This window comes from Psittacula echo (assembly GCF_963264785.1).
Source record: "Psittacula echo genome assembly, chromosome: 6".
NCBI classification, from domain to species: domain Eukaryota; kingdom Metazoa; phylum Chordata; class Aves; order Psittaciformes; family Psittacidae; genus Psittacula; species Psittacula echo.
In genome coordinates, this window is record NC_137743.1 from 4,438,745 (window position 1) to 4,462,440 (window position 23,696).

Here is a 23,696-nt window from a genome sequence, read left to right on the forward strand (position 1 = left end):
AGTAACTTCAGACTTACAGAAGATGACTCATATGCTTCAGAAACCTTTTCATGACTGTGTTTGGCTCATTCATACGGGAGTTTAACAGTAGTAATATGAGGTATTGCATTAATTGCTGCATTCATTTGTTACCAAATGACTTGCACAGACAGTGTTTCAGATGCCGTGGACCTAATCATAATAACCAGAAGTGTCCTGTTTGCAAAGAGGAAAGTAAGATCCCTTTGTACACCGATAGCAAGCAGATGAAGTTGCTTGCAGTTTTGGAAGTAAGGACTGATCACAGTGAAAGCTGGAATGGAGTTTTCTGTTTGAGGAAGGGGAAGCTATGCAGCTTAATATTTGGGTTGATTATAATGACTCTAGTGATGGCATCCTACATACTGACTGGAGCCAAACACGGCCTATTGTTAATACCGTCTCCCTTCCATTATGGAGCTTTTACTAGCAATCCAAGCTTAATGGACAATGAAAGCCTTAGTGACATGAAAGACCATTACCAGCCTTCTAAAATGAATATTTCATACGTAAAGGATTATCCAAGCATTAAATTAATTATTGACACTATTACTTCAAAGATAGAGTTTATAACGAGACAGCGCCCTGATTCAGAAGAACTGAGGAAACAAGAGCCACATGTAAGTATGAAGTGTGTCTTTAACTGCTCTATACTTGCTTATTTCAAGACTTTTGGGTCCATCTTTTACTGAGATGAAAAAAGTGAGACCGCTCAGATGTTCATGTAGTGATTTACACCATCTAGAGCCTCCTGGTTAACACCAGCTGAAAAGTTGAAGTTGTAGATCTTTCTGAGTCATGGGCAAAATAGGTGGGTTATGTAAATGGTCTAGACACCTAAAACAAAAACCAGGCAGCTCTCCGATAGCTGTACAATCTCATTGAATTTTCACCTTGTCTCATGCAAAATAATTCTGACTTAAATTTGCCTATCAACTTCAATGATAAATAATAAAAGAGCCTTTCTAATGACTGGCTACCTGTGTGCCCCCTGAAAATCCGGTCATTGAAAACCTTGTACTTTAGAGTTAAAAACTGGGAGTTAATTTGGTTTGAGTATTATGCAGTTGACTTTAAAAATTAAATCCTAGGGTTGCAGGGGGGTTGGGGGATTATTGAGGTCCTTTCTGGCCTTAAAAGCAAAGGATTTCTAAATGTTTTTGTCTCCTAATCCAGCCATTTGTAAAGGATTTGGTTCTGGTGCCATCAGAAGAAATAGGTTAGCTTTGTAGTTAACAAAATAAGGGTTAAAAATGGCCATATAGTGATTTTATTGTGTTCTCTTACTGTGCTAAGTTAGAAAAGTATAACTGTCAACTTTTTTGCTGCCTTGACTGAAATTGTTGTTCTTTATGTTGCAGATGTTTTCAGTAATTCCTAATAAATTCCTTCCAAATAGCAAGAATCCTTGTTGGTACGAAGAGTACAGAGGAAACACAACCACAGATCCTTATGCAACAAACTCTTATGCACTCTATTCAAAGCGCTTTCGAACCATATTTGATTACCTCAGGAAGGTATTTTGGAACCATTTGTACCATTATAAGGACAAGCACTACCGCCTGCGCTGTCTCCCCCATTTCTACATCATTGGCCAGCCCAAGTGTGGGACAACGGACCTGTATGACCGACTCAGGCTTCATCCTGATGTTCGGTTCTCAGCAATTAAAGAGCCTCACTGGTGGACAAGAAAACGGTTTGGTAAGTAAATGTGTCCTCTGGCATCCAGATGAGTTGTCTCTATTAAACTTTGACATTTCTTGTATATATTTGGGATGAAGCTGATGGATTTTCTCTGTATTGGCTTCCCTTGAACCCACTGGAGTTAAAAGTTAAACAAGGTAGATTTAGCTTAGCTATAAGGCAGAAGTTCTTCCCTGTGAGGGTGGTGAGGCACAAGTTGCCCAGAGAAGCTGTGGCTGCCCCATCCCTGGCAGTGTTCAAGGCCAGTTTGGATGGTGCTTTTTGCAACCTGCTCTAGTGGACTTGTCTCTGTCCATGAGAGGGGTTGGAAGTAAATGATGTCCTTTCCAACTCACACCATTCTATGATTCCATGAACAGTTTTGAAAAATCCAGGTGATGAATGCTCAGGATGCTTCAGCCTGGTTTTTTGAGATGATGCACCTTCATTTGGAAAACCTAGGGAAAAAATAAAAGCATTAGATAAAACCAATCCTGTGAACTTGTAAAAGCAGGAAAGAAGAACAACTCGGTTGTGATGGGAGATTTAAGGAAGAGCAGTGATAGTTTTGTATTGCAGAATTCTGTAAAGCCTTTCTGACATGCATAAATGATGGCCAGTACTTGAAATGTAGGTGGCTTCAGTCCTTACGGTTCAGTAAATAATACAACTGTGCTTTGTGGTAGGAGCTTCATTAGCATTGCAGCTCTAGTCAAGCACTGAAGAGCAAAGATGCTCTGCATGAGAACGCTGCCTCACACCGAGGAACTTGCATGTATTTTTGATGCTCTTTTCCTGGGTGACATCAATATTTCATGAAGTGACCCTTCATTTCTGAAGGCAGACTGGAATAGCTGAGGTTACGGCCTGCTGGAGCAAAACTCATCCACCCCTCGTGATTGCAAAAATGTTTGTTAGAAACTAAGAGTTAAAGCATTATGATGAAAATGCAGTTTTGAGATAATTTATCCCAGTTTTGGAGACACTAGAGGCAGCAGTAGTGGGAATTGAGGAGTCAAAGAAAGTCAAACAAGAGAAGCATCATGGTGCCCCCTGAAGCCCCATGAGAAAACACTCGTTCATGACAGTCAGGGGCTTAGTGAAGATAAATGATAAGAATTACCTCCAGACCTGAAGGGGATAAGTCAGTTCGGTGAAGAAAAGGGATTTTAGGTTTGGACACTTTCCAGTGCAAATGCCATGTATAGATGCAGGGACTGTCACAAAAGCAGCTGTGGATGATTTTGTCTTCCATGAGAGTGCTGGCAGGAAAGGGTGAGCTGAACTGATACGTTAAGCTGAAATCCTTTATACTAAATAGTTCTCTACACCTACACTAGCCTCAACTTAGATGTTTGGAATTAATGTCAGAGGAGGTAGTGTTTTCCAGCCTCACCAAAGCAAGACTGGACTCACTAAAGCTCAGAACTGGACCTACCAAACAGGCAGAGGAGTGGACAGAATCATGCTGGGGTGCATATAGTTTCATAACAAGGATAAATTCCTATCTCTGTGTTGGCATTCACAAACCCTCCACTTGCATGGTCTTGTGGTCAGCCACTGGGGACAAGTGCAGATCCTTGAAGAGAACATTCTTTGCATAATTACATTTTCTGAAGTGACTTTATAAAGCTGAAGAATGAGGAAAGAATGCAGAGCTCGTGATCTCATGGGAGGGAGATCTGTAGAGATGACCTTCCGATCATCTAGGGCTGTCTGCCATCGAGAGTGGAAGATTAAGTTTGCCTCTGGTGTCTTGTCCTTTCATTCTGCCTCAACAGTGCATTAGCTAATAGTTACTATTGAAAAAATACAATAAGAAGAAAGAAGAGAATATGACAAATAGAATAACAAGTGAAACTGAGACAACCGTGTTTATGAGCCAGATAATGAATATGACTCTAATGCTCCTGGCTACTAATTTGGTTTAGTTTGTAACACTTATCTGGACAAGAAAATCTCTTTGTTCTGTTGCATCCTCTGATTCAGTGGATCTTCATGAGACTGCCTAATTCCAGCTGAAGCTAAGCAGCCCTCCTTGGGAAGCCCTGTTTCTCAAATCACCACTTTCCCATTCCACTGGGATGGTTGATGCTCTACAGGACTTTGTCCTAGTGTGACTGTCTCTCTTCCCTGGCTCATAGCCACCGTTTCTATTCCCATGTGTGAGGTGGCAACAGACCAAGGCAGTCTGTAGCACCACGACTGTTCTTTTTCTTCCTTCCCTCAAAACAAGTCATAATTCACAGCTGAGCTTTCTTCTACCCTCATTAACTCCCACTTTTCTAAAGGGGAAAATCAGAGGGAACGAACAAAATAACAAACAAAATAACTCCCTTGCTGAGGTTTCCTCTCGCTTAATTGATAATTAGTGGCCTTGCAGGACAAAGAAAGAGATGAGGATTCCTGCTTAGGCTTCCTCCTATCCTGTTGCCTTCCCAATATTGTCCTTGACCACTGTACACTTAAGAGACTCACTTATGGTGTGCTATGAAGCAAGAAAGCAAAGATAGGCATGGGCAGTATGTCCAGAAGATAGAAAAGTGAGACTAGGTTTGGACAGAAAAGTGGGAAAAAAAGTGTAAAAATCACAGATGTAGCTCAAGATGCTGAGAAATGCAGGGAGCAGGTGATATTGAACACACCCTGGACTGTAGGGAGGGAGAGGAGGAAAATAAAACACTATCGTGAAGCTTTGTTTTCATACTTATGGAAGACAATATCATGAATGATTACACAGCATTCTGATTTTGATAAGTGCATGTTGATTTGCATATTTGGCACCAGAGCCTGTTCTCAATCTCAGTACAGTAAATCTAGTGGGAGTCCAATATTAATATTACTTCAATTTATATTGGTGCACATGAAAGTGGAATCTGGTCTTTTATATTCATTCCAAAAGCTAAATTTAGAAGAACATAAATGCAAGCTATTCATGCAGGAGCTATAAACCAGAACACTTCAGATATTTCCTATCTCTGTGAATTTATGGCTTAATCGTATAGTATCTCCAATCTCAGCTACTTCATTATTGGCACTTTTATCTGAGTGTTACACTTCATCAGTCTAATTCTGTGCTGACGTTAACTGGCTCAGTGCCAGCCATGTCAATGAAGCCATCTTGGTTCACACCAGTGGTTAATCTTGCCCTGCCTTAAACTTCTCTCTTTTCACTGTTTTTAGGAATCATTCGTCTGAGGGATGGATTTCACGATCGCTACCCAGTGGAAGATTACCTTGATCTGTTTGACTTAGCAGCACATCAGATTCAGGGCGTGCTGCAGAGTGAAGCAGCAAAAGAACATGGCAAGATGAACAACATCGTAATTGGTAAGGGAAATAACACTCTGGAATATGACTCTGTAGCTCCAGGTTGGCAGCATTTGCAGCTGTGGCATGAGAGGGGCATTGTCCCACATGTGAATGGCTCTCAACACTGAGCCCCTGACATTAGTGCAGAAGTTATTATTTTGTTCATCTTGGAGAAGGCTTGAAGGAGGTGTCAGAGCAGCTCCAGTACCTAAAGGGGCTCCAGGAAACCTGGAGAGGGGCTTTGGACAAGGGCCTGTAGGGACAGGCCAAGGGGAATGGCTTGAACCTGCCAGAGGGGAGACTGAGATGAGCTCTTAGGCAGAAGCTCTTCCCTGTGAGGGTGCTGAGGTGCTGGCACAGGGTGCCCAGAGAAGCTGTGGCTGCCCCATCCCTGGCAGCGTTCAAGGCCAGGTTGGACACAGGGGCTTGGAGCAAGCTGCTCTAGTGGAAGGTGTCCCTGCCCATGGCAGGGGTTGGAACTGGATGAGTTTTAAGGTCCCTTCCAACACAAACCAGTCTGGAATTTTTGCCTTTTCCTTGAGGGTTGTTACTTGCTTTGTTAAAACTGTGATTAACCTTAGAAGATGCCTGAGTAAGCAATGAACATCATCATTTAATTACATCTTAAAAAAAAACCCCAACCAAACAACAAAAGAGTGAGAATGATCTTGGTGACTCCTTCAGATGTTGTTTTTGTTTTCATTACAGGGGTTTACCTGTAGTCATGGGGTTGTAGCATCAGGTTCAAATGCTGTAGCAATGCATCTGATATAACACAGTAATTGTGATTTTATGACATACAGTGGTTGCTGTAGAAACGCTGTAGCTGAATGGAGATAGTTATAGCTCCAAGCAGCTTTTCTTAAGCTCCTACATAAGATAGACATTTTTTGAGTCATCAGTCTGTGTAGCCTATGGTGGACTAAAATAAAAATGATTAAAACCTTGAATTGCTTTGTTAACAGCAAAGATAATGCAAGTTTCAAGAGCAGGAATATACAGAGTCAAACTGGAGCTATCTTGCATGGTATTTCTTTCCAGATGTGGAACCTAGAGGCACAGGATACTATTTTAAGATAATCTTACGGTTTCAGTTGTTACTAAATTACCTGATTAGTATTAAAAGTGGTTTAGAAATGCTGTTGTATTGTGCCTTATGGAAGTGTACGGTTAGAACTGAGCTCTAGGGAGGGCTCCCTGCATTGCTTTCTATGGCACACAGTGGTCAGTGCACTGTGCTCATCCACTGCCGTCAATGGTACCATCAGTTCACAGTGCCCATGGGGAAAATCAGCAGGAGTTTCTAATTCTGCTTTTGCAGTCTGCTAACACCAGAAAGCTGGAGGGAAGAGTTTGACCAGTCTTGCTCTGCCACCGCAGAATTTCCCAGGGAAACCAGACACATTCCATGAAAGTAGGAGTTGTGCAAGAGACAGTTCCCTGTTGAAAGGAGACTTTTCAAATAGGCCTGAAGTCATTATTCTGCAGGAAACAGAGACATGGGGTTTTTGCTGCTTGCCCTCAGAATCTTCTTGGTTTTGTCTTATTCTAACCAAAAAAGCTTAACCTATTGTTGGCATGCTGAAAAGGTGACTCTGCCTTACCTTGTTTAAACCAGAGACTTGGCTGGAATCACATTTGTCCGATGCTTCCTCAGCCTCCATTTAAGTCTATCGTTCACTTTATTAAATATTCGCAAGATGGGGTCTTAAGAATGTTGCCATCAAGGACATCTGCAGACTTCCCTCCGCCTCACAATAATATCTCCTGTCCTTTCATGGGTGAAGTGCTTATACTAATTAAATTCACTAATCTAATTGGCAGCGTACATCTTTGATTACTTACCTCCTGTTACGGCTTTTTCTAGAGTTTGCTTTGTGTTTCGTTTTCCTGTAGTCTCATTTCTTGTTTCATTAAGGTTCTGTTCGCTTTTCTTATTAAGTTTACAGGAAAAGTCCTGAATGATTATACTCATTAAGTCAGTCTTTTATGACCTTGGTAAAGCACAGAGAGGTGGTCTAAAATGAATATGTTTGTATATCAGGTTTGCTGAGAATCCTCCGTCTTCTTATTTCAGATGACTAGAAAGAAAAACAAATTATTAAACTATAAACCTTTAAGTAGTTCGTCATGTTACATGAAGTTCAGCTTCTTTGGATAGTATACTTAGTGGGTAATAATTGCATTTCACCCTGCAAAAGACCAACATCTGCTTAGAGATGCACCAAAGAGGACAGCAGTGATCTAGCTGGAGGCATTCTGAGCAGGACGTATTTATTTGTGATCATTAATATGATAAACTCAAAGGAATGCCTTGTGAAAACACAATATGATGTTAATCTATTAGTGACTGAATAAAGAGGTTATACAACCACTCTTTAGGCAATTTACTAATTCATATATTCATTAAGTCCATAAGAGAAAATACTGCAGTAATTTGACATAATTGCTCCAGTGATTAATTTATCTCATGTTTATTATGGTTTGTTGTTTTTGCAGATATTAAATCTGCATTATAAAACAGAAACAAGCACTGTTAGGAGTATTTTTGGCTGCTTCAGGAAATTAAAATTATAAGAGCCAGCAGAGACCAGAATGCTGTTTATTTTTCCAATTATCATTATTCCCTCCCCTTAATTCTTGACAGTCATCTTGTTTTGGGAAGATTTGTCCTCTTGAATCCAAGCTATCCTGGACCAACTGCACCTTGAGTCCCTGTTAATGCTTTAGCATGACTGGCCTATGTGCCTGTGGTCTTCCTTTCCGTGTGTACTGCCTGTAGAGCTTTGATGGTGGCAGCTATGAAGTGGTCTGATCTGTGACGTTAAACGATTCTGCCCATTTATGTGTAAATGCACTGATTCTACTTCGTTCCGATAGCACACGTGTAAACAGATGTTCTTAGATTTGGTCACTATATATGAGCTAATTGGAATAAATCCAATAGAACATCAGATATGATCAGAGATTACAGAGCAGAGGAGCAGGAAGGAAGAGTGGAATAAATGGCCTGAGGAGGTTGTATGCTTCACTCTTTGGCATGATTTAGGTAAACATTTTTGAGGGAGCAGCTAAGTCAAGCCATTCCAGTCACAGAGATACAGCAGTGACTTTCCAAGGTCACTCTCATCCCTGGAGTGCACTCTTCCGTAAATCCATGTACACAAGTGCTCATACCCGTTTGCATGATACCATCTTCTGATAGCACGGAAATAGCTGCGCGATGTTTTTGTGGTACGGCTATTTCAGCTCTTGTCCTATATTTAGTTTTTTGTGTTTCTGCTGCACCCAGCGTGGGAGCTGGGCTAATGAGTTTCAATTGACAAGTCAAAGCCCTCTGATGATTAGGCAGTACTTTGGCTAATTGATTTAGAATGGAAAAGCTCTGGACACCCAGCTTTAGCCAATGGACCTGATCTCCTCCTTCTGAAAAGGGGCAAAATGAACATGACAGAAGATTAATGTGTTTTCTAACAACTTCCAGACTTTATTACTGAATTGCATTATGTTAAGCTGAAGTTTGGAGCCAGTATATTTTTCATGCTGTGTTTTGGCCATCTTTTAGAATCTTTATGGGACTTTCCTAAGAAAGAAACAAATAAAAGGAGGGGGGAAATCATGTCCAAGGTTATGTGCAAGTCTGTGAAATCATGTTGTCTCATCTTATTCCTTTTGATTTGAAAAACCTCATTAACAAGAATTAGCTCTCTTTAGACTCTCAAAGAGTGGAAGTTTCCAAAAAGCTTCTTTATATGTTTTATTAAGTGGTAGCACGCCACATAAACGCAATGTTACTTAAAAAGACAGGGAAGATTACACAAGTCAAAACATCCTTTCAGATCATTTATTTAGCAGCTGAAGCATCATGTACCTTGTGCTGGCACAGGCGTTACTGCCTGTGTTTCTCCTTGTAGCATTACATTTAGAGTGAGCTTCTTCAGAAACCAGGGATGTCAGAATCTGGCATTTAACCAATGTGTTCTTTATTCTATAGACCTTTTGTCTAATGGTTGGGGAATAGTTATATTTGACTTCACCTACGTGAATAATTGTAGTTCTATAAAAAAGCTCTGATAATGGAATATTCTCAAGAAGGGATATTTCAAACCACAATGACTCAATTCAGCTGCTTGGTGCATTATATTTTAATATTTCCCATGTGCTCACCAGCTCTCCTGTTTATGTTCTAAACACTATTGATCCACCAGTGTGGTGGTTTCTGCTTCTTTCTTTAGTTTGTGTCAAATTGTACTATTTGTTAGCAGTTACTTCTCGAGACCAAGAGCATTAAAACCAACCCTTTGGGTACTACAGAGAGCTTGGCAAGTCTTCAGCATCTCCTCACTGGAGGACGTGCCAAAACCCTGAGCAGTCCATTCCAGCTCAGGGCAAATACATTTCCATGTGTTAACCACTAAAAGGAAGCAGTGTGGTTAGTGGACAGTAATATTTCAGGTGGAATTACATGAAACCTGCCTTACCCATCACTACGTTCACAAAGGATTGAGGCTGAGTGATTGCTTTGGCGCTGGGGGGAGCATTAGCTAGATCAATTTACAAGAACTAAGGTATGTTGAAATTAACAGAGTCAATTTTAGTCAATCTGCACCACTTCAAAATTCAGCCATTTCCACTCCAAGACAAGGAATGAAATGAGTTACTAGCAGAGATGCTTTTAATTTCCAGGGGAGGCCAGCGCCTCAACGATGTGGGATAACAACGCTTGGATTTTCTTTTATGACAACAGCACTGAAGGAGAACCTCCCTTCTTAATCCAGGATTTTATCCATGCCTTCCAGCCAAATGCCAAACTTATCATCATGCTGAGAGACCCTGTTGAAAGGTGAGCAAGGATCACGTTGCTAAAGTACGCAAGAACAATTTCTTACTATAATGATTTTATTTGCTTTCACTCTCTTGGATGCAAATAAATGTTCACATGGTATTTGACAGTTACATGGTTTGTGCTAAGAGCTGCCAAGGGGTTTTATTCTGTGTATTTTGGCATTGTGATAGTGTTTTAAAGAGGGACATGTGAGTGTAAATGCTACAGTGAGTGCCACACGTGGACACCTGAAAAGAAATGGATATATACCTTGCCAAATGCAATATAACTCCATCACCTGAGCTAATACACCCTGGTTCTCAGCAGGGCTCACTTGAGTGAGCATGGCACTTGCATTTATAGGTCCCTGCATGTGTGGTCCTGTACGTGCTTCAGTTCATGTTAAATAATAAGGTTTATATCTTCAAGGGGTATACTGTTCAAATTGATTCAAAGATTGCAGATAGCTCCAGAGTCAGCAAATGATACAAACTTCTTTTAATCTTAAAAATGCTTGGTGCAACAGTTATATAAAGCTTTACTGGGCAATTTTAGCTTGTTCAGCCAACAGGAGTTCATTCTTGGTCTTTCTGACTTTGTTTGCAGTGAAAAGGCTCTGATTTTGCAAAGGTGCAGGCTGTTCTCAAAAGGTTCTCCATTGGGTTAGCCAGGAATGCCCTTTTTTCCACTTGGATTTCACTTTTTCTTCTAGTTTTCCTCCAGATTTCTGAGGCATTTCTTCCCCCTGCATTGTCTGAAAGAGGGTGATAACAATGAGGGCAACAGGGAAGGTGGAGGGCATGGAGGCAAGAGCCCAAAAGTATCAGACCAAGGGGATGTGAATTCCTTCTCTCTAGCTCCATAGGGATATCCAGGATACTTAGGTCAGTGCTCAGGGGCAAAACCCCAGAAATGACCAAGAAGGACAAGGGGTTGCAGATGATGATGGGACCAGGCTCTGGTGTGAGCTCAAGCACTGGGAGAAGAGCAGGATTGGGATGCTCCTGCAGGCAGCAGCTGCCCAGAGTGACAGCCGGAAGAGAAGGGTGCTCCTTGGAAAGCTTCCCTGATGGTAGGACACGGCTACTGAGGAGAGGCAGAGCTGTGAGAGTGCTTCCTATCTCCTATGTCAGGAAATAGAGCTCTCAATTTCTAATGGCATCTCCTGACCTAAGGATTCAACAGATGGTAATTTTATCCTAGAGAGCTGGCTGAAGTGGCTTCTTCATGTAAATTACCAGCAAATTCCGTGATTGCTTTAACCATCCTTTGTCATACGGGTGTAGTTCTTTGCCAGCTTTAATAAGGGTGAGATAAAAAGTCAGATTCATCTCACTTGCTTTATTGATGATAAATTGGTGGCTTTTTGTTTGATTCCCTATGCCTTTGCTGTTGATAGCTCATCTGAGCTGCAGGAGCAAAAGCAGCTTTGGCAGAAGGGGAAGCCCAGGCAACTCCATCAATAATGCAGTAGCGAGGAGAAAAACAGAAAGGTCTGGGACAGGGTCTGATCTAACCTGCACAGGATCTGGTCTATCCCCCAATGGGGGATATTTGGAGGACATCAAGATTTGTGATGGTGGGTGTCATTGTCATCATTATTTCATTGTAATGGATGGTGATTGAGGTTAAGGACTTCAAGCAGCTGGAACATCTGAAATCTTAATCAGCAAAGGTTTTGTTTCCAGGCAGATGTCTGAGAATTAAAAACAGATGGAAAGAAACATAGAAAATCTCAACTGCCCTGTAGAGATAGAGGTTGTCTTCAAGAATATAGTTTTCCATCAGATGTCAGCAAGTCTTTAAAATGATGCATTTATTTTAATGGATGAGTAGAAATTCTAAGCAGTCATATTAAATGTTTCAAATGAAATTGCAGCCAGGCCCATGCTGTACGTGATGTCTGCTGGCTGATTTCCCTCAGCAAGAAGCTTTTCATCTTGTCTGCCAGGAGCAGTCGGTCCTGTCATCCCTGGCACAAGCCGGGCAAGCTCAAATCTAGTTGATGTATACACTTCTCTGCAAGCAGCAGACGCTGCTGTGTGCCTGATTTAATTGAAGTCTGCTGGCTTTGTCCCTTCACTTCTCCCCCTCATCCCTGTACTGATGGGGTGGCTCTTCGGTGGTACAGCATGAGGGACCCAAGGTCTGCCATTGCAGAAAAGACACACATGGTGCCATGGTTGTGGTCCTCAAGGACTGGTGGGCATTGCTTTGAAATAGGCTGCTCAACCAGTCTGGTCCAAACCTGGTACCATCCCTTTGCTTTGAGGTGGTGTTTTCATTTAAAGAAAGCTGTCTGAAGCGTATTTGCCAGATTGGGAAGAACTGGGCCAAAAGAGTCTTTTTCTTAGCTGGTCACTCTTATACATAGTATTGGGTGTCTCTGCCTCATCTTCTATGGTTTGCTATGAGTTTTCTTTTAAAACATGGGTAAAAATTGAATGGGAAGCATCCTGCAACAAATGCAACCCTTCCTTTTAAAACTAACAGAGAGCCTCTGTTGGCTTCATATGGGAATTAAAATCATGTTCTTGCAAAACACTAACATAAATAATGAGTGTAGAGGGGCTATTCCTGTGCTTAAGTGCTTTGCTGGATTAGGGCCTAAACTTTCTAAATTAAATGATGAATTTTTAAGTACCTGCGGACATCAAGGGAGTTAAAAAATAAATAAAGTGCAGTACAAAAGGTTACAGCAGCAATAAAATAAGACCAAAATAAATGGATTTTATTAGGTTTTTCCTTAGACACCTGTGTTTTTTTGGAAGAGGCTGAAAGATAGCTAGGATTTGTGAGAGGTGGGTGCTACGAAGGCACAATATTTGTGCTGCAAATACACTCGGAGAAATGACTCCTTCTCAAGTGTTACAGAATTGTCTCCCAACTCCTACAGTATTGTTGGGTCATACAACAATATCAACAATAACGTATCAAACAATACCTGCAGTATTGGTTCTGATCATAGTTTCTAAGCCTAAATTTGACAGAAAGTTAAAATACCACATTCAGCAGATCTAATATTTGTGCTGTGTCAAGGCATTTGCTCTGTCTCTTTGAACCACGTTTACCTTGGAAAAGTCTAATCAGGGTTTCAGGGATTAATGCTAAAACAGGTATTTCATTTGCCTATAGGTTTTGGGTTGTTTCACCACACCCCCCCCCCCCTCCAGAGGGATTTGAATTTAGATAGTCTTTTTAAAGTGATATTAAGCAACTGTAAAACTTGGGCTAAAAATGTGCAATAAAGGGATATTCCTTTGCTGTAACTTAAGAGAAATTCCTTTTGCTGGTGGCTTTTGCTCACAGCAGCAGCTGATGCAAGGGCTCTGCTTGCCTACAAGCTCCAAATGTGCATGGGCTTATGTCCTGCTGTCCTTTAAGCAGAGGTTGGACTGCTTGGGGAGTGCAGAACTAGACACTGTAGCACAAATGTGAACCATTCACCTAGCTGGAGTATTTCAGCATGAAAAAAAACAAGAGGTGGAATGCTGTAAATTGGAAGTTTTTGATGGAAAGCCAACATAGGGTTGGAGGGGGAGCTTTCTGCAAAAAACTAGGAATTCTGGACTCTTTCCTGCTCTTGATGTTGGCCAGCTTGGTAATCATATACAAATCCCTCCTTATAACCCGTCCCATTCTCTGTTGGTTTTGAAATCAACATTAAGTTTTTGAGATGGGGACTGTTTCTATCCATGGCAGTGTGGAGCACCAGATAAAGAGGGGCACCCAATGTCAGCTGAGAACAGTTCCATTATTGGTAGATAACGCAAAATAAAAGTACATTCACTTGTAAAACTTGCTTTCAGGAGAAAATACTGGCTTGCACAACTACTAGGGTCAGGTTCTCAAGTGATGCTGACCTTGAAAGCAGAGATGATGTTTAGCAGCTCCCTGAAATGAATGCTACTCTGAGCCAAACCCCATCAAAATGAATAGAAAATGTATCCCTGGCTGATCAGGCTGCCAATGGGGCAATGTTACACACATGTACCCTTTCCCTTGGTTCACTTAACTGGTTGCCATTCTCATGTAAATAAGTCTGCTTTCATTCCCTCTGTCATTTACGCATCTCTCATTCACAGATTGTACTCCGATTATCTGTACTTTGCAAGTGCTAATAAATCTGTGGAAGATTTTCATGAAAAAGTGGCAGAATCACTGCAGCTGTTTGAAAATTGCATGCTGGATTATTCCCTGAGAGCCTGCGTCTACAACAACACCCTCAACAATGCCATGCCCGTACGTATTTCCAAGAACGTTTGATTCCTTGCTTGTGGGATGGTGCGTTGTGTCAAGGTCATTAAACCACCAAAATGCTGAGCAAATAAGCATTAGGAAATGAAACTTTCTCCGTTTTCATTTGTAAAGTGGATGACATAAATATATATGTAAACATATATGTAAACATATATGTAAACAGCTGATGTACTGGCTCAGCTGTCTCCTCAGTCTGTTCCCTGATGAATGCCAACAGTAATAATACAGTCTTTCTATTGTGCAAGCGTATGGAGAGCGCATTTAGTGAAGATTACAGTTTAATGTGTAAGCTTTTTTTGCAGATGTCTCCAAAAAGTAGTTCTGGCAAGGATCTTTCTGGTGCGAAATTGCCTCAAAATAGGAAGAAATGATGTATTCTTTCTCCAGAAAAGGCTACCAATAACTACATAAAAAAACCCCTTTCTTTTTCAATTGTGCACATCAGAAAATGGTAAAAGGAAATACAGAAAGTGCTGGCAGGAGAATGGATGAGGATTACAGGCTCAGTATTCCAAAATTCACATTTTCAGTGTAGTAACGACTTCAAACTTTGCTTGAGGGGAGAGAATAATGTGGAAGAGATTGACTTGAAGTATCACTTCTGGCCAGTTTGCCATTCAATCCTATTTTATTTGCTCAGGCTGTAAAGGACTTAGAGGGAATACTTCCTCTCTTTGTCTCCAGGAGGAAGTTATTGCCCTCCTCCACTCAATAAAATAGCCATAAAAGAGTGTATTGCACAGGCTTGAGCTCCACAGCAGAGGACATTCCTCTTACTTACCTTGGCAAGTAGACTGGAGCTGCTCATCTTTATTGGTAGTCTCCAGGACCTTCACAGACACGAGCTGCTGCTGGGCAATATCACAGCATTTTCCAGCCATCTGCTTGTACAAATGCATTTCTTTCATTGTGGGGAGAGAAAAGCAGAGAGGGAACCAGAAGGAAAGAGTTCTCTCCTCTCTTTGTCCTCAGGGTGCAGAACCAATCTTCATTTGTTGTCTTAGGCAGCCCTCTGAAGAAGATACTTCTGCAAATGAACAGAGGATGCCTCTTCCCAAAGAGCCACAAGCAGGTGTTTGTAATAAAACACAAACGCTATTTGTAATAAAACACAAATGCTAACTGTGCTCCTCAATGGGCTTTTTTAGCGGCTGCTTCATTCAAGTCTGTTATGTGCATGGTTTGCTACACGTTGAAGAAGTAAGAATTATTTTCCCTGGTGAGCTCATTAGATTGCTAATTGTGTGACTATGCCAGAAGACTTTTATGTTGTTATTTGTTAATATATTCCTGAAACAAAAGAGGTGCTGTAGACGTTGTTGCTGCTGATACCTGCTAGCCTGTAAAGAAAGGGGTGTTTGGCAGCTTATCCTTACTTAGAATAAGTGAAAAGCATTTTACCCAGAGAAAGGCATGCAAAGCCAGGGTGAAGAAACTGAAAGAATAGATATTATGGAAGGGAGAATGGCTTGGGAAACTCTACTAATGCCTTTGATATATAGAGGGGAAGCATTGGAGCTTTATGGAAGGAGATGATCTGGTTCAGAAGAACAGTGATGAAAAAGAAGTCAGTACAACACACTGCCTAGGGAATAAAATCAAAGTTCTTGCTGATTCCAAGAAAACTGAAAATTACAGGGACATATTAAAATTATGGGGACATATAGCTTAAAATTTCTCTTTCTGGTGAAGAGCTTTAAAAAGGATTCTAAACCTGTGTGGGAAAGCACTGCAATCCCAAACTATATCATGCAGCTCATGCTTGCCTTTTGCTCATCTCCATCTCCCAGGAGAATGAAAAGCAAAACCCATCACTGAGGACACGTTTGCCCCAGTATTCCATGAAATGGGGCATTGACTGAGGGCTGGAGAGCTATTATTAGTATATGTGCCATTATTATTACACATTAGGCTGATGTTTTAATTAAATAAGATATTTCAAATTCTTGTGTAGCATGTATACAAAGAAGTCTGCTAAATATAGATGCTTATTGTTATAAACAGCCAAAGACTTGCATCAGAATCAGACATTATGATAATAATGACTAGCAATAAATCAAAATATGGCTTATTTTACTGGAATTTAGGTATCACTGTAGGCCACGAGTCAGTGTAAGAAGTGAAAGATACTGTTATCTGAGTTCATTTGTTCTGCAGTAATGCGACTTAAAGATGCTAAGTCTTTTTTATGAAAGATGCTTATGACTTGGGATTCGTGATTCTCTCTTCTGAGCCTGAAGGGATTTAGAAGAGTATTTATAGGCACAGTTGGAGGTTGGACTTTTAAGAACTCCAGACTACCCTTTTTATGTTTCAGCTTGTTATGTAAAATTGAGGAGGGAAGAAAAACAGAGATTAGATCAGGATAGGCTGAAAAACTGCCTTTTTACATGCCTGGTCTAACATAGTCTGGCACTCTCATCGCGTACTCAGACAACGTGCCATTAACACTGTCTAGCAGCCACTGCTGCTTCAGCTTAGATCTAAATCTAATTATTGCAATGAGAGGATACAAGCAAATACATCCAAATCTAATTCTTGACACCAAATCAGAGTATTTGTACTACTCACAGTGAAGGCTGGGTCATCCTAAGCGCAGAGAGGCATGGAGGTGAGATGGCTGAGCATCCTTCTTCATACGGTTGTTTCTATGCAGTGCTTTTATGCAGGCCTGTACCTGTTGCAGCAGGTATGCAACCAAGCCCTTAGTAAAATGATATCTCTGACCAGTAGAAAGGCCGTTTGCAAAGATTTCCTGAAGCTGCACTGGAAACAAGAGGAAGATTAAAAATAGATATTGTCTTTTTATGGTTCCTCAAAAGCACGTATGTGGGAATTTTGCCCAAAAGGCGGAGTTGAGCTTTGGTTTCTTACTGCTACAAGTGTTCTAAGATGAATTAATCTTTATTTGCTTTGGATTTTTTTGTGCTTACAGGTAAGGTTGCAGGTTGGGCTCTACGTTGTGTATCTTTTGGACTGGCTGACAGTTTTTAACAAAGATCAGATACTTGTTCTTCGCTTGGAGGACCACGCATCAAATGTGAAGTACACCATGCACATGGTGTTCCAGTTTCTGGATCTAGGTATGTGTCTTCTGGCTGATTTATCCTTCTTCTAGGTAATTTTTGCTTTAATAGGAGACAAAACAGGAGCATGGGAGTCTGGCTTGAAGAATGCATTAAACTTGTTGCCTGGAGTCGAGCGAAATTAAAACTCTCAAATTCCCATAGAAAAGCTGGTGTTGGAAGATGTTAATAAGATTATGTCAAGGAAAAAATCAAAACCATTCAGTGTAGGGATAGATCTGATAAATCTTACCATACGGAAGCCAGTCCTTCTTCTGAAGGCAGTCAGGGCTTGTTTGTCATGGGCTTACATAGGTGCAAGAGCAATCCCATGCAATTTAAACAAATTGAAGTGTGCTTGATGTTGCCAGCATCCACCAATCCAGGATCTAAATCTGAGTATGATGAAAGGTTGAGTTTCTAGCCTTGGGAAAAGGGGGAAATTGTGTTTTTGCTGTGTTGATTGAGACATCTGTTGCTAATCCTCAGAGAAATGCTGGCAGACAAAATGTTGCCCAATGTTGATTTGACAGTAGCAAGAGGATGAGAATGTGGCTGCAAAATAGTCTGGCTGGTCCAAACGCTGGTCTAGATGATGAGAAAGTTTGAATGTAGCAGATTGAACAGATGAAGAGTTTGGCATCTCCTTCCTGAATATGGTTTACACTGGAAAAGTCTGTGGGTTTTAATCTTGCTGAAATACATTGTCAAGGGCTTACGTTTATTCCTGGAATAGGGGCATTGCTGTACCCGTGGACCACTTTGATCCCACTGACAGCCTCCAAAACAAACAAAAAAGAGGGCTTACATGAGTGAAACCCATAGAGTTGCTATCAAGATATTAGACAACTCACATCATAAAATTAAGTAACACTAGCAAATAATTGCAAATCCAAAATGGATGGAAAGTTATATTCACAGAATGGATTGGGTTGGAAGGGACCTTGAAGATCATTTAGTTCCAACTCCCTTCCATGGGCAGGGCCACCTTCCACAATGTCGTAGTTGTCTTCTGAAAACACTCTTTTTCCTCCAGGAATGATTTATGCTGCTTGTTGTAGCAATGATTAATTAATATGGAAGGAAAACATATTATTTCCATATTTACTAACAGTGATTTATTTCACTAATCTAAGCCTGTATTAAGTATTCTGAAACATCACCGCCGCTAACACAAATTCCATTTGTCTTCCCCTGGCAAACCTGATTTAGTCATTGGCTGTCTTTAGCATGGGCATTTTTAGTGAAATGTTCTAAGATAATCATCTGTTTTTCCACAGGACCTCTAAGTGAGAAACAAGAAGCTCTGATTACAAAGAGTCCTGCATCAAACACCAGACGACCTGAAGATAGAAGTCTAGGACCTATGCTACCAACAACAAAGGCAATTTTAAGAGATTTCTACAGGCCTTTTAATACGAAACTGGCACAAGTTCTTTTTGATGATGCTTTTTTATGGAAGAGGACATAATATGTAAATTTAGTGCCACAAATACAGCGCTTAAAGGAGTTTTTATTTTTTTAAATTCTATTTTTGTGCGTGGATATTTACATTTTTCCCATTCCAAAGAGAAGCCGATTGATGAGCTGAGACTCTCACCTTCAGTCAGCACACTTCACGACAGCTATACCACATTTTCCTTGTGAGAATGTAAAGCATCTTGCTTATCAGTTTATTGCAACTTCTTTTACCCCAGGAAAAGAGTGGAAAAGCATTAATACAAAGATGATGTCTTACGCTGTCCATGGGGATGGTGAAGTTTAACCTTCTTTAAGATGCTGCAACACAGAATTAGCATCAGTTTCCTACAATTACGCTTATAATCTCATTTTCAGTATATGTTATTCATTCATTTTTTCAAACTATCAATGTCATTTAGTCATTAAAATTTTTAATTGAATTCAACCTACAATTTGGTTTCTTTTTTTCAGCATCCTCACAAATAGTCTTCACTCTCAGTAAGGTTTTTATGTTTCCTTAATTCTAAAACAAAGATAAAGGATAATTGCATTTACATAAATTTCCAAGTCTAATTTATACCTTCAAGAAAAATGGACTTTCTTAACCACAGATCTTGTGAAAGAACATTTTATATTCCAGGTAAGAATGGATGACTGAAATACAAACAAAAAGCTACATGTAGTGTCTAATATAACAAATCCATTGTCGTCCATATATTGTTCATGTAAATACAAATGCATATCATTTATCCATATTATTCACACATTTACCCAGGAAACCACTACCGGGCTTGATGTAAAGTCTGTTGCTGGCCATGAAGAGCTTTTACGGAGTTTTTTGTTAGGTTCTACACAATTACTCTTCTCTGTTGCGAAGAAATATGCATTTTAAGATCAATATGAAATCTTGTTATTAAATGCATAAATGGACAGGATGCACAGTATCTTGCGTCCTCATAGAGAAGGTGTGTTACCTAATTAATTAATTGTATGTTACGTGTTTCCCTCTTCAGGAAAAATGTCAACATCTAGTTAAGAAGGTTGAGATATGCAGAATTGATAAAAAAGTGTTTACTCAATTATGGAGAATTTTTGGACTATCTGAAAGTTTTTATTTGACCAAAATGGCCAAGTTTCTCTATAAATATGCAGTAATTCAGTATTTGATTTCAAACACACCTGGTCAGGATCAGTGATAGCTACAGATGCAGATGGAACTGGCCAGCATGGACACATAAAAATGCTGCCTTCGTTTTAAGGCCAAAACAGATCGTTTCTTCCCTGAATGCATGTGGAGTGGGTCAAATGAAGCTGGTATTTAGATATCAGATATCAAAAGCCCAAAGAATCATTTCTAATTGGCGTTATGTGTCCTTGCAACCTTTATGTAGAGCCCCACAATCCAGCTTCCTGATGGATTCACAAATACATTTGCAAATACTAAGGATAACTATTCACCATCTTCCTCCACAGGGACGTGTTATTTACCTCCTGTGTTTCTAAACTGAGAATTAATGCTGAAAACTTCATGAATCCTGAACATTTCACACGTGAATATGACTGATGCTGTGAGATTTTTTGTAACAGAAGTACATTTTGAGGTCCTTTGCCAACTGTTAATGTGCTGTTTAAAAGGGATTCAGTCTGGTGTTTGGAAAGACTAAAATAAGTGATTTAGGGAAGTAGTTCTAGGCAACCAGAACAGATTAGTTCTAGTTCAGGAATGCTTAAAGACCAAAAACGGTTTGAGAACTGAAGATGGATTATTTTAGCAGCACAAAAAAAAAATACCATGGCAGAATGAATCAGAAAATCAGAAGAAATTCACCACTGTTTGTAAATGTAAAGTTTTCAGTCAACAGTTTATTGACATTAAAAGATTTCTGCTACCTGTGCTCTGAATTAGAGTCAACACTGTGTGCTTAGGATAATGCTATACACAATGTTTGCTAACCTGATCTGCCGTGGTCAAATATTTCCATTACAACCACGAGCTAATGATGTTATCTTACCGGCCCTAAAAGGTAATGAATGTTTCTGTTACTATCATTTAGTGTGAGGGTTAATGCCATGAACAAGTGACACACAGTAGCTTGTGTCACATTGATGCATGGTGCTGAATTCTAATTTCTGCCAGCAGACTCATGCAGTCCACCAGTGGTCAGGGAAATTCTCTCTGCCTTTTGCTAAATATATAAACTAAATCAAAACATGCTTCATGGTCATAATTTCTGCTTTAGGCTGAATCATACCCATCACCCTCCTAGACTGAGGTCTTGCCTAGTTCTGACTCAGATTGGAGGTTCCCTGTATGATGCCGGACAGCAGTGTCCAGATGTGCCCAAGGGTGGGAGCAGGCGGTGCACTGAGTGTTGCTGTGTTGTGTGGAGTACATGAGGAAGGGGCTATATGCTATATGTGATCTGACAGTGAAGTCTCCAATGAGGCTGTATTGTGGTTGAAGCTGCTTGTAAGTCTTCGTCTTTTTCATGAGCTCCAAATTATGGTCTCTTGCTTGAACACATTGCAACCTTATACTGTTGGGTTGGGGCATGACTAAGTATCAAAAAGCAGGAAATTAGCTGTCAAAAGGGTATCTTGGAAGTGAGCATGTTGCTCTCTAGTCCGTACTATAAAAATAGCATTGATCTGGTGACCTTAAAGTTAAAAAGTATTTGATTTTCTTGAATGATGTGACAGCGCTGGGTGTCAGAGCCCCTCTCTGTCAGCCGCCGAGCAGTGTACCACGGCCATTCAGTGGCTTCACTCCAGCCTCACAGCAGATCTCTATATTGGATAAAGCTCACCCCAATTTCTTCCAGTTCCCTTCACCTTTCTGTTGACAATTCTAGCTGTGAAAGAATTCAATATTACTGTTATTTGCTGTAGCACTGAGCTGACCTCCATCCCCAGAACAGTAATTTGCTCAGGAATTGGACTTGCTATCAAGACAATACATTTTCATGTTTGCCAAAGCGTAGCAGCAGCTCTTTGCAGAGACCTCCAAAAATGTGTTGTCTCATACTGCGTTTTCACTCTTATCTCTGCTGAACAAAAGTAATCAGGCAAAGATGCAGCTTTCCTGAGTGCAAAGGCACTGAGGCAAGGGTTGCTTCCAAATATTCTCCCTGCTACTGCAGAAGAATGTGAAATGTGTTTTCTGTAAGATCTTGCATGTTTGGGCCAAGCAGCTTGGCTGGCTGAAAGAAGCACAGTAAAAACAAAGGATCTCCGGCTAAGAAAAACAGGCAGTGGTTTACATGGAAATGTTGGTATCTGTTGAGTCCAGTGCACAGGCTTGTATGCTTCAGCTTAATAAATTGAAGATAAATGCTGAAGCCGCCACAGTTCTGAATACATCCTTCTGCCAAGAATTTCATCCATCTTCCAACTAAGCCAAACACTCTTTTGTTAAAGACAAGGCACAACAGTGCCACAAGAAGTTACTCCTGGTAGATGTCCCTAAAACAGGCACGATAAATGATGCCCCATCCCTGGCAGTGTTCAAGGCCAGGTTGGACACACGGGCTTGGAGCAAGCTGCTCCAGTGGAAGGTGTCCCTGCCTGTGGCAGGGGTTGGAGCTGGATGAGCTTTAAGGTCCCTTCCAACCCAAACCATTCTAAGATTCCATGGTTCTAGGATGTCGTGAGCAGCTGTATTTTCCCAACAAACGCTTGTGTTGCAGCACCATCGTGTGGTCAAAGCGGGCAACACTTCGTGCCGCGAACATGGCTTGGGTTTTCTTCTCTATATTAAAAAAAAAGGCAGGTGCAAAAGGAAATAAAATGATTTCCACTTCTTTTCCAATTGCACAGGAATAAAACTTCTCTCGCAGCCCAGGAGCTGAGGGCCCGATGGAGATGCGCTGACTTCATATAGCCCCAGCTTCACAGAATCACAGAATCGTTTAGGTTGGAAAAGACCTTTAAGATCATTGAGTCCAACTATTAACCCAGCACTGCCCAGATCACCACTAAACCATTGCTCTCAATGCCACATCTACACATCTTTTAACTACTTCCAGGGATGGTGACTTCACCACTTCCCTGGGCAGCTTGTTCCGGTGCCTGACAACCCTTTTGGTGAAGATGTGTTTTCTAATATCCAGCCTAAACCTGTCCTGGCACAACTTGAGGCTGTTTCCTCTTGTCCTATCACTTGTTACTTGGGAAAAGAGACCCAACAGCTCGCTACAACCTCATCCTTGCGATCCCTCTTGGGGAGCTGCTTCAGGGTCCTGCATGTGCTGCAGTCTCCCACTGGGATTTGGCAGCACCAGTGCTGACCATTATGCAGCACTTACCTCTGCACAGAGGGGATTTGTTAGGTCGTGTTATTGCAGTAGCACTTCTAGTTGTTAACAGCAGAGCAGCTGCCAAACTGCTGTCAGGCTGTGGCCTGAGAAACACAGTTTGCAGAGATGCTGTTAAAGCCTTTGGTCCACACTTCCATCCATGCTTCTCTGCCTGCGTCAGGGGAAACACGTCAGAGGCTGAAGCTGGGGAGATGCTTACCTCCACTGATTTCAGCAATGTCCTGCTGGGGACCCCTGCTTTTAAGTCACAGCTCCTGTGAAAACTCTGCCAGCTCTCCTCCATGCTACCTCAATCAATGGAACTGCCCTTAAAATGATTGCCGGCATGGCAGGGGCTTAATGGGCTGCCAGGCAGAAAGCTGCTGTTGAAAATTAGAGGCCTGCTGGGTACGTATTAAGTCACAATTAACAGAAAAATAAGATTTAGAAGAGACACAAATAGTGATCAGCACATTCACATGTCAGAGGAAACACACACTTCCCATCCCTCGCCCTCATCATTTCTGAGCATCCATTTGCTAGGTGGAAAAGCTGCCCCTTTGAGCAGGTCTAGGTGTGCTGGTGTCTCCACAGCAGGGAACAGGTCTGCTCCCATCCTTGGGCTGTGCTACGGCAGGGGGGCACTGGAATACGGGCCTTGTATGTGTCCATCTGTCTTCTCTTCTTTTCATCCACCAAATGTACTTCTCTCCAATGATGGCTTCAGGAAGAGGGGGTAAGATTTCTATGCACATCTGTATCATGTCTGTATCTTTT

The 23,696-nt window shown here is 41.1% G+C and overlaps 1 protein-coding gene across 1 annotated transcript; it reads left to right on the forward strand.

The window, feature by feature from the left end:
• Positions 1-50: 50 nt before the first annotated feature.
• On the forward strand, positions 51-18,634 carry CHST15 (carbohydrate sulfotransferase 15; the record flags this gene model as incomplete). The annotated part of the gene is made up of 7 exons (XM_080621716.1): positions 51-638; positions 1,380-1,719; positions 4,885-5,031; positions 9,700-9,856; positions 13,924-14,080; positions 17,034-17,181; positions 18,444-18,634. The coding sequence occupies 7 exons, from the start codon at positions 51-53 to the stop codon at positions 18,632-18,634; spliced, it is 1,728 nt and encodes a 575-aa protein (XP_080477842.1).
• Positions 18,635-23,696: the final 5,062 nt, after the last annotated feature.